The 11,995-nt window shown below is 37.3% G+C and overlaps 1 protein-coding gene across 1 annotated transcript; it reads right to left on the reverse strand.

The window, feature by feature from the left end:
• Positions 1–6,642: 6,642 nt before the first annotated feature.
• Positions 6,643–9,570, reverse strand: LOC131907844 (homeobox protein Rhox5-like). The gene is made up of 2 exons (XM_059258922.1): positions 9,522–9,570; positions 6,643–7,133 (listed from the first exon to the last, which is right to left on the reverse strand). Exons 1-2 carry the CDS (start codon positions 9,568–9,570, stop codon positions 6,643–6,645), a joined length of 540 nt encoding a protein of 179 aa, XP_059114905.1.
• Between the last annotated feature and the right edge of the window lie 2,425 nt (positions 9,571–11,995).

The raw sequence follows: 11,995 nt of genomic DNA on the forward strand, positions 1-11,995 counted from the left end.
GATTTGTACAGCTGGTGAGATGGCTCAGAGGTTAGGAGCACTGACTGTTCTTCCAGAGGACCCAGGTTTAATTCTCAGCACCCACATGGTGGCTCACAACTGTCTGTAACTCCAGCCCCAGAAAACCCAACACCCTCTTCAGGATTCTGACATGGTACATAGATATACATTCAGGCAAACACGTAAAGTAAAAATAAATAGGATCTCAAAAAATAGGTTTGAAAATGGGGCTGGAGAGATGGCTTGGTGGTTAAGAGCACTGGCTACTCTTTCAGAGAACCCAGGGTTCAATTTCTAAGCACCTATGTGGCAACTCACAACTATCTATAACTCCAGCTCCAGGGGATCTGACACCCTCACACAGACATACATGCAGGCAAACCATCAATATAAATAAAATAAAAATAAATAATAAAAAAAGACTTCTAAAATTTTAAGCAGAAACCTCAAACATTGTCCAGAAAAGAGATATTCAAATTGGGTAGCAGTAGTGCACGACTTTAATCCCAGCACCCTGGAGACAGAGCCAGGCCGATCTCTGTGAGTTTGAAGCCAGCCTGGTCTACAGAGCGAGGTCCAGGACAGGCACCAAAACTACGCAGATCCCCCATTTTAAACTTTCCTTTCCTGTGGCTGAGGTCATCTTACCATCATCTTTCCTCTATTTGTTGTTTCACTAACAAAACAATGATGTCTTCAGCCTTGATACTTTTCTGGCTAAATATACACATATTCCTGGCCTCCATTTTTTACTCTTCAATAACAGTAATAGAAGACACAAGAACAAAATTGTGCTGAACATTTTATATGTTAAATTTCTTACTTGTGAAACCCTCAAGTAAGTACTGTTATTGTTGTTTTTCAGATAGATATACAACAGACTTCCTGAAAAGATGTTTCTAAACTGTTGGTTAGCATCCTTCCAGGTAAATAAGATTGCAGATGAATTGCTAAAGATACCCAGACAGCTCTTTGATTGGCATATATATATATATATATATATATATATATATATATATATATATATATATAACATTTATATTTGTGTAATGTTATGGAAAATCAAAATTTATTTAAATGAACTTAATTATTTAACAAACTATTTCTGAAATTGATGCAATGAAGTATTATAAATTATAAAAGCTGTACATAAGTGATAAAAAAGTTGAAAACTAATGACTACTCAGGTTGTTTTTAAAAGTTGAATGAATGGAAGCTGGGCATGATGGTACATATCTTTAATCCCAGCACTTGGTGGTTGAGACAAGTGGATCTCTATGAGTTTGAGGCCAGCCTCGTCTAGATACACACTTCCAGACCAGCCAATATTACACAATGTGACCTTCTCTCAAAATAAACAAAATAGTCAAAGTTGAGTGAATGGGTTCAAGTGTTCTATCTCCAAATATTCTAAGTTTTCAGCAAATGTCACTATTAACCTACTACTGAATTAACTCTTATAGACACCATATTTTAGTGCTAATTATTTGTTCAGCTCAACTTGTCTGACAAGTAACATGTAGTTGAAATTAGGTCACTGCAGGTGGATTTCTGTGAGTTTGAGGCCAACCTGGTCTACATAAGAGATTTCAAGGCCAGCCAGGCCTACATAGTAAAACCTTGTCTCAAAAAAAAATCAATCACCCAACACAAGGAAAAGAAGAAAAAGAAACCTTGCAGCTGGAAGAATGTGTTTTAAATGAAGGAAGGCTAATTTTCTAGAAAAGGCTGAATGCATTTAGTAGAAAACATTAAGTGACTGATTTCTTTGGACTGGGAGTGTGCATGTAGTAGAAGGTACTATATATAGGGTTAATTGTCAAATGAAGGTATAGAATAAAAAGTAGGCAAATCCCACCAATGAATATTTCTCTTTATGTCTTTAATAACTACAATGTATTCACAATTCACAATGCAGAAGATACTATGGCTTCTACTATTACTGTTTTAACTGTAGTGTTTGTCAGGGTGTTGAACCCATGGTAGTCACTCAGTAAAATCTTGAAGCTGACTGTGTGGAAATGTAAAATAACCATCAATTTGGAGAACATCTTGTTAAATTGTCATTCCCATTATTCTACAGCTACATGAGCTGCTTGGACTAGTTACACTGAAAATTATTTTCCCAAATTGTATTAAGGGACTCCCACAACATAAAGTTATAATGTATATTAGACTAGTGTATAAATGCTTTTGATTATTACACACAAAAGTGTTAAATATAAACTCAGCAGTTTGCTCATTTGGTACAGGCCAATGCAGGCCCCTACCTGTGTGATTCTTAGAAACCAGGTCCCATGGACCTTAGCATTCTCATCCTCAGAATAAAGTCAACATATAAGTGATTAGTGGAGTCCACTGAAATTCTACCCTTTCTATTTCTGAAACATAAAATGTCAGTGACTTCTGTAATCAAATAACTTTCTAGGCTGAAATATACAAATACAATATAGAATACAAGAAAATAGTAATAGACCATCAATAACTGAACGGAATTACACTAATCATTGTGGATATACTTATAACATGACTAATATCAGCTGGTGGCAGTCAGAGATGATGTTCATATTAGCTTGCAAATACACAAAAACAGTAGTAAGTATTTTATTAATCCAAATTTATGGGATTTAGTAGAGTGCTAAATTTTCTTTAGTGATTTTTTTCTACCTTTGTGTCAAGTTACATTTTCATGGCACAAAGGTAATAAAACATAGTAATTATTTATTCAGATTACCTTATGTGAGGAATAATGAAAAGGGATATATAAAGTTGAAAACAATGAAAAATTTCCAGTCTTTTATCTTAAGTTATTTCTCAGGTCTGTGAAACTTGAGGGTCGGAAAAAAATCACTGACCTACAGAATCCACCATTAAAATGCTTCACATTTTACCATCAGCATCGACATTACCATCAATGACAGAGACTGAACTTTTTAGAAAGGGCTATTAACTTAACAAAAAGTGCCAAGTTTTTAAAGTCCAGCTAGCCTCACTTAGCATCAAAGGGGAGAAAACATAACAAAACTCTCTTTACTCTGAGGGGGTAAAAAGTGGAAACGAATAAAGGAACAAGAGTCAGTCCCACCCCAACTCTTGTGGCATTCTGAGTGCAATCTTTACAAGTTAGGAAATGGCACTAGAAGCCCCTCCTTCTAGAGGAGTGGAGTTTGCAGCATTTAACAGAATCTTTTGGCTTCCACCAACTAGAGGCAGGTACTGCCAGACCCATCTAGGAGAAGTGAGAGGAAGGAGAGGAAACACCAAGGGCTTTGTTTCTGAGTTACTATTTCAGTTCCAAACTCCTGGGTGGAAAAATATATTCAAATTTGAGGGGATTTCTTAAGAGAAGAAATATTTAGCAGATATATTAGAAAGACTAAGATAAATAAGCTGTAAAAATTTGAAGTCTACAAGGTAGATTTTAATGTCACAATAAAATCCTGGCTTTGATAATGTTTTTTTGACTAACATTTGGAGATATTCCTATTGTCAATCAATACACAGTTTTTGTAAGTGGAGACATTTTGTGACTTTATAATTTATATTATATTAATTTATAATTAATTTATATTTTTTTAATGGGAAAAGTTTGTTGCTATTTGTTCTTTTATTTATCAGATATATTTATGTATTATGATATTGCTATGTAATTTGAAGAATATTTATTTGTATATGTCAATTTTGGGTATTATCATAAATTATCTCAGAGTTGTTACTTAGATAAGTTGATGCAGAGTGAAGAAGGTAAATGGTAAACAAAGAAAACTTAAAGACCTACTCAGTGCTCATCACTTTAATCTATGACCCAAACTAAAATGTCTATTATGAAGTTTTATTTACTTACACTAACTGTATCAGCCCAATTGAAATCGTACATGCTTCCTTAGTCTGAACATTGGTCCATATATAAGGCAACATACAAAACAATTCAATCAATATCTGGGGTGCCTGAAGTAATGTGAGTAGGCTTAACACCAGTGATATTACACAACTGTACATCCTCTGGAGCAGTGGTTCTCAACCTCCCAAAGCCCATCCTCAGTGACACACTTCCTTCAACAAGGTCACACCTACTCCAACAAGGCCACATCTCCCAATAGTGTTACTTCCTAAGAGAACATTCACATTCAAAGCACAACACTAGGGAAGAAAGGAGCATGTTTTAGCTTTCCTGTTTTTATGCGTTATTCATAACCACATCAAAGTCATTAGTACTTATGTCATAGTATCATGGATGCATGTACCATTTATCACATTGAGGCTTATTGTGAAAGTGTACATATGCATGTGTACATTTGCTAGTGCTAAGAGTGGGGAAAAACAAATGTAGACATGTACAATTTGACTAAATATTGTCAAAAGGAAATTTTTTTAATATTTTCAATAAGATTTTGCTATATAGTCCAGGTCAGCCTCAGACTTATATTTCTCCTCTCTCTAGGTTTTGTGTTGGGATTACACACTTGTCCAACATTTTCAGCAGTTATGTTCTTTTATGTGATTATGTTTGTAAACAGAATGAAGCTATTGGGAAACTGAATTGTTTTAACTGCATGGTTTCATTATCTCTTCCTTTTATATTTTTCCTTTGAAAATTATTCCTGTATTCATTATCCACCTTCCTATACCTACAATTTTAAAGATACTAGTAAATTTTAAAGCTACCTAGTAAAAGTGAATCTCTATGTGAAGGGTGGAGAATGGAGGCATGTACTTTCCTAAGACATTACTTACCTTTAGACTTCTCAAAAATCCTCTAAAGGAGGTAGTATTCTGTTTCAATTCCATCACCAATAATATTAGTAGTAGATGCTTTATACTTGTTTTGAAGTTAGAACATCATGATTCAAATAATACTTAGGGCCTCAAACTAGTTCAAAAATGTAGGACAGGCACAGATTTTGAATATATCTTTTTTGTCAAATCATGCAGGGTGTACTTTTCCTTCTAGGCTTTCTAGACCACATGCTTTCTCTATTAAAATAAAATGGGTTTGTTTTATATGAGTAGAACATTGGGCCCAGATTAAGATGCTAGGTGCTGGTGTCAACAAGAACAATATAATAAAAAAATTGCATTTACAGTTGGTTGTACTTTATTAGCAAAATACATTAGAGTCAATATTTACTCTTGTGTATGTTTCTCTGTTTGGGCCTTAACTTTGTTTTCAACTTTGTACATCCTCATCATCATTACCTCATAGAAAGTTAGCTTTCCAGACCTCAAGTTTTAGACAATTTATACTTGTTTTGTCTCTAAAGGAACTTCCTTTATAGATAGTATATACTCTTTTGATAAAAGTGAAAACATAATATATATTATTGTGTAGTGTGTGGACAATGCTAAGGATAAACTGGCACAAATATATATGTCTACATAAATGCCATTTTGAGTACATGATGTTTGAATGATATTAATTATCTAATAAAAAATATCCCACAGGTCTGCACATGTGTGTACACATATTCATCTTTTATTCTGAAGCACCATTGATGTTTGTGTTTGGATGGAAGGAGCTGGTGCCACCAAAGAGGAACATTAATTCAGTGGCTCCTTAGCATGTTTCTATAGCAATACAATTTATTATAAGCATGTTTGTAGATGTAACCAACCGTCTTATTAAATAAGAAACACAGAACCAATGCAAAGAAGAAAGCCAAGAGGTCAAAGCTAAGAGCTAAAAACCTTACCCTTCCTCTCACAGTGGTCTTGCCTCTCCGAAAGAGACCTACTTCCTGTGTCTGTCTTTTTTTATAGAGTTTCTGTTCTGCCTTCTCATTGGTTGTAAACCCAACCACATGACCTCCTAGTCACTGCCTGTCCGTACAGACCTCCAGGTCTTCTATGGTTGGTATTAGGATTAAAGGCATGTGTCTCCAATGCTGGCTGTATCCTTGAACACACAGAGATTTACCTAGCTCTTCCTACCAAGTGCTGGGATTAAAGGCGTGCACCACCACCGCCCAGCTTTCCTATGGCTTGCTAATAGCTCTGACCCCTGAGCAACTTTATTTATTAACATACAAATAACATTTTAGTACAAATAAAATATCACCATACATGTTGTCAATGTAAGGACAAACAAGTAATGTGTATCCTATTAGCTCTAAGTCACAGCAGGGAGCTGAGCTCATCAAAAATACAGTGCATCCAGCTGTGTGCATACTAAGGTTTACTCATGAATGACTTACTGTGTGCCTGGGTTCCACTCTGGTTCCTTATAATTTACATAGGGTTTATTGAACACTGTGCTTCTTCCAAAGTTAGCTCTCTCTGTAAGAGGCCATCAAGGGACTATTTAGGACCAGCCTAAGAATAATGTACCCACAGATGTAAAAGCAAATACACAAAGTATGTTGTTCTCAAAAACAGGTCTGAAAACTGTTTACCTGTGAAGAGCCCTTGGAAGCATTGACAGTTTGGAGGATAATTCAAGCTGTCTTGAAGGTGAGGAACTAGGTAGTTAACTCTTTTTTTTTTTTTTTTTTTAACTGACAATCCACCTCTTTATTGCTGAAATAATTGCAGGGAAGAAAAAGATGTCATGGCCAGTATGGGTGGCCGAGACATTGGGGGTAGGGACAGGCTCCGCGACATCTGGCTCCTGGACAGAGGTGGAACTCAAGTGCTGCTCAAAAATCTTCAGGGATCGTTGTTCTGGGGACCAGGTGGTGCATTGAACAGCACCATCAGTCTACTGCTTCTCCTGAAAATGACTCTCCCGGTCCTAAACCAATCCAGCACATTGGCTTCCGGCACACCCATCCATCTTGCAAGATCCTTCCTTGCTCGCAAGCTGGGGTAGCGAGTCTCTTGGAAAAGATTCTCCAGGTCCTGCAGCTGAGACTGGGTGAATCTGGTGCTGCGCTGGAAAGGCAGCCTGTCCCCAGCCTGGAGACTCTTAGTGCCCTCAGGCATCACCACCTCTTGCTGAGGCTGCTGTTGAACACTGCTGCCTTGACCACCTTCCGCGTTGATCCCCTTGTCCATGGGGCCAGAACTACCATTGCCAGTGTGTCCTCCTCTCATTTCTTCTTCCTTGTTTTCTACCTCCTCTACCACTCCTGTGGCTTCCTGAGCAAGACTGGACTCAGTAGTTAAACTCTTGCAAGCTTGTTGCGTCTCAGAATGCTCTCCACACACCCAAATAGGTATGAATACACTTTATCTGGTGCATCTGAAAAGTCTGTCCTATTAATCTCCACTAATTATTCAGACAAATAGCAGGATTAAATCAATACAGAGGAAAAGCAGTAAGACCCTAGGTTTCCAAAGACTTTGCTCAATATATTTTTAATATATACATTTTATATGTACATACATATATATTTGTTTAAATTGGATATTTACAGCACTCATTTTTGGAACTCCAAGTTTCAATATCAGTATACCTTTAGTGATATCTTTCACTTATTTTATTTTTACCTTTGCAGCACTCTTGATTGAACTCTGGGCCCTGTGCACACTAGCAAAGCACTCTACTCTGAGGCTGCTTCCACAGACTTATAATTTCTACTTTAGAAACTCTCTTTTAAAAAAATATTACCACTGCCAGATTATTATAAGAAGTGCAAGTAAGGAAGAGCCATAAAAGAAAGGGATGTATAAGTCCTAATGTGGAGGTGGGCAGAGAAGGGAGGGGTTAGGTGTGCAGTCTTTCCTTGTCCTCTAGCAGCATCGATTTTATTGTCTGCATGTTGACTGCATTGCCCCACTGGGAGCGTTCTGGACATGTTGTTTAAGGCATTTCATCAAGGAGAAACCATATTCTTGAATTTATATAGAAGAGATGCTTTGAATTCGAGGTTGTATCAGGTTCACCAGCTAAAACACAGTATTCATTCAACAGCACTGTAATCAATAAACATATATATTCTCCTTTAGGAAACAGCTTTTTTTTTGAAACTAGATATAACCTAATAATGGATAGATTTTGTGTTTTTGGTGTCTAGAATGTAGGCCTGATAAACATTTTTCTGACATGCCAGTGAAAGCACCGTTCCAAACAATTGGTGCATTTGCATTTCACCACAGCAGGGGTTATTCCTTTGTATGTGTCTGCATAGAAATACATGGGCTAAAACTCCAAACAAGTATTAATAAAAGGCATTATAAGACCTTTTCTAATTTGATGTTTCCATAGGGCCCGAAAGAGGATCTGCAAATAATACAAAGCTGCCACAGGCAGGGCTTTCTCTCCAACAATGTGAAGATTGGGAGTAGGTAGTACAGGGTAAGTGTACAGTTCAATCATGCCACCAAGAGCCTAAATGCTTTCCATGTTTCTGTTCTTCCGCACACAGTTAGTAGGCTTTTGCCCTCAATCTTGGCATCTTATGATTCCAAGAAAGATGCTTGCCCGCCATGTCTTATGCTAATACTTCAGCAGACATAAAGAAAAGATGAAGGAGTGAAGAGGGAGGCAGGGATGGATGGTGACTATATCTGGAAAGCAACAGCTTTCCCATCAATCCTAGCAGATGTCTGCTTGCATCTCATAGAGCAGGACTGTGCCACCTGATTAGGATGCAAGGGAGTCTGGGAAAACAAGTATTTTTAGCTGGACAGATTGCTGCCTCTCCAAAAAGCCAGAGTCCTATTGACAAAGCAAAAGTGAAAGAAGATACTGTGCAGGCAACTCTCTGTGCCTGCTCTAGGGCTAAGGAGAGATCATTTAATTAGTAGGTCACAAATCTGAGTGGGGCTCCTTTGTACTCTTTTTAAAAATAAATTCAAACGTAGAATGTTTCTTTAAGGTAGAACTTTTACTCATGATGGAATTAAATCAGAAGTTACAGTTTTCATAAGGTTAACAGGGCTGGAGATACGGCTATTGGTAAAGAGCACATACTGCTTTTGCAGAGGTCTTGAGTTTGGGTCCCAGCACCCACATCCAGCCGCTCGCAAATGTCTATAACCCCAATTCCCAGTGATCTGATACCCCTGGCCTCCATGGGCACCTGTATACACACACATACACAAAATAAATAAACAATTGATAATTTAAAAGAAGTTTAACAAATACATGGATATTCTTGCTATGTTCACAACTTAGAGGGTTGAGAAAGTCACTGCCTTCGTGTGGCCCTGAACTTAGAGACATCTTATTACTGAGACAATTTCTATTCACCTCTCCTTTCAAAACTATTTTTTATAAATAGTTGTCATAAATGTTATGAAATAAAAAGTTATTACTGAAATGTGCATAGTTGACACTTTATGTATTGCCCCATTTGGGGACTCTTTTAGTTTTTAATTAGATAACTGGAAAAAAGCCAGTCTCTGATTTCAGGAAGTACAGAATGCCTGAAGGAGATAATCTTGAGCAAGAAAACATTTTGTTTGGCTCCTTACCCGAGGCTGTCCTGGAATTCTCAATCTTGTCTCTGCTTTCAGAGTGCTCAAGTTCAAGTTATGGAGTTCCACACCCAGAAAGCAATAGAATCTTAGCCTTAGCATTTAAGGCACTTGTATGGTCAGCTGTCTTTCTTAACAAAGAACCTTAGCTTTCTTTTACTTACCACAAGTGGCATAAGCGAGAAGCACAAATGTCTTGGATTCTGACAACATTCTGTGGAACAATGATCCCTTTAACAGATGACCTGTGAGAATAAGGAAAGAGCACACTTCTCTGTTCAGAGAAGTGTAAGCAATTTAGTAGTGGTTAAGAGTTGGAAATACTTCAACCTTTAATAAGCTTCTGGACTTTTTCCCAGATTCATCATTTCTTCATTTTGACAAAGCTTTCATAAACAGAATGTAGGAAGATGTTTGGCAGAAAGGTATAATGAAACCGATCCTTTGTAAGCTAAGAAACTGAAAAGAGGATGGACTAAGGTGTTTCTGAATGAAACAATACAGGCTGTTGTTGTAGGTGTTCACGGATGTTGTAAGTGCCTAGAAGGCCTTTATACTCTCCAAAACAATTTGTCTTAACCTACAAAGTACACGCTTTAACACACATTGACTACACCACTCATCTACATTCCTCCCTCGCTGCCTACAGGCCAAACATTCTTGGCACAGTAGAAAGCTACTGGGAAATGTTTGTTAGCCTCCTCTCCCAACAATGAAGTTTCTGGGAGACAGCTAGGGTGTGTAGCTCAGATCCCAGACAAATTTCCTTGATTTTCACAAGAAGGGCTCTGAGAGCACTTGTCCTTCAGCCATAGGCACAGAAAGCCCCTGCTCTAAGGTCTCACAGACTCACACATAATCTGAGTCCCCCTTTCCTCATGCTGCTCAAAGAGGATGTAACTCTTGAGAAGTCAGTCTGGGTTCTGTGCATCTCTAGACTAGGGGTGTCAGAAAGGGAAATGTCTCATTTATTTTCTTTTTTGGTTTTTCGAGATAGGGTTTCTCTGTGTAGTTTTGGTGCCTTTCCTGGATCTTGCTCTGTAGGCCAGGCTGGCCTCGAACTCACAGAGAGCCACCTGGCTCTGCCTCCAAGTGCTGGGATTCAAGGTGTACGCCACTACCGCCCGGCCTGTCTCACTTATTTTCTATAGGTTAACCACTCACGGTCTTCCTATTACTTCCCACAGAAGTACTGGTGTAAGGTTTTCCCCAGAGACTATGTAAGAGTCTCCAACTTTCTTCCCTGGGACAACTGTGAGTATGAATATAGTATATATAAATAGGTTTTTCCCAATACTTCTTAAGGGATGAGGAATGCCACAGAAAGTTCTTTGTCCCCATATGGAGCATATTGTCCTTACCTGCCTCCAAATAAGCCCTTCAGTTCTGTAGAATCCTTCAGGATTGTTACAGTAGTAGCTAGCCCCAATTAACAGAATGTAATTGCTTAAGAATTGTGTACTAGATAATGATCCTCTTCTCTGTATCTTCAAATGATATGAACTATTGAATTATTTATTTAAATAATAATTTTTTTGTATGTGCCTATGAGTGTTCTGCCTGTATGTATGTCTGCACCATGTGCTTGCCTAGTGCCTGTGGAAGCCAGAGGAGAGTGTCAGATCTCCCATGACAGTAGTTACAGATGGTTGTGAGCTATTATGTGGGTGTTTGGAATTGAACCCAGATCCTCTAAAAGAGCAACAAGTGTGCTTACATTCTGAGACATCTCCCCAGTTCTTGAATAATTTTGAAGGCAAAAATGATTAAATACAAGAGGCTTACCATACCTGTGATTTTGTATGTGTACATAGTAAGGTAGAATTAGATTTAGAAAAATAGAACCAGCTTTAAGGTAGAATAGAATTAATAATCACAACCTATAAAAAGTTCATTTAAATACATGCAATGCTCTGATGATCTCATATAAGGAAAAGGATAAAAAGAAGAAATTTACAAAGAGAAAATAAAACCCCTTATGAAGAATCTTAAACATGTATATTCCTCCAATAAGGATTCATTTTATATCTCTTAAAGTAGTCAAAATATTAAAATGACAATATGTAATAGTGATGAATTTGTGGAGAATATGATATGTGCATTTATTCAGTTATAAAGAGGTTGGAAACAAATTCCATGAATTTATATCACCCAAAGTCTTGAAAAAATCTCACATGTGGCTGAGGAGCTCCTGGCGATTGGCGGCTGCTGGAGGAAGCTAAGTCCTTTGACTGGAGCAGTACAGCTCCTGGTGTGCTACCGTGCTCTGGTAAATAATTTCCCAGCAAGAACCATGCAAGCCTCTCTAACTAAACTTCAGGAGTCATTTTTCAAAGGGCCTGAAAGCAAGACAGAAACTTTTGAGAAGAGGAGTTCCCAAGGGAAGGGAATAAAAGTTGGTCACGAGTGGTAGATATTATCAAAATATCTTAGATATGTGCATGAAATTGTCATAGAATAAATAAAAAAGGATTTTAATAACCTTAAAAAATGTTTAAAAATAGCAGTTTTAAAAAATAACTTAAGCCAAAAATAAAACGTAAAAAAAATCAATCAGTATATAATTTACAATGCAGATGTGCAGCAAAATTTAAGACAAATATTTCTAAATAGAATTATTTTAAAATGTAAGTCAAAA

Source organism: Peromyscus eremicus, chromosome 4 (genome assembly GCF_949786415.1).
Source record: "Peromyscus eremicus chromosome 4, PerEre_H2_v1, whole genome shotgun sequence".
NCBI lineage: Eukaryota > Metazoa > Chordata > Mammalia > Rodentia > Cricetidae > Peromyscus > Peromyscus eremicus.

Coding starts and splice junctions, on each gene's coding strand:
- LOC131907844 (XM_059258922.1), bottom strand. CDS start 9,570: ATGTTGTCAGAATCCAAGACATTTGTGCTTCTCGCTTATGCCACTTGT. Junction 7,134..9,521: donor TCTCGCTTATGCCACTTGTG/GTAAGTAAAAGA, acceptor GGGTGTGTGGAG/AGCATTCTGAGACGCAACAA.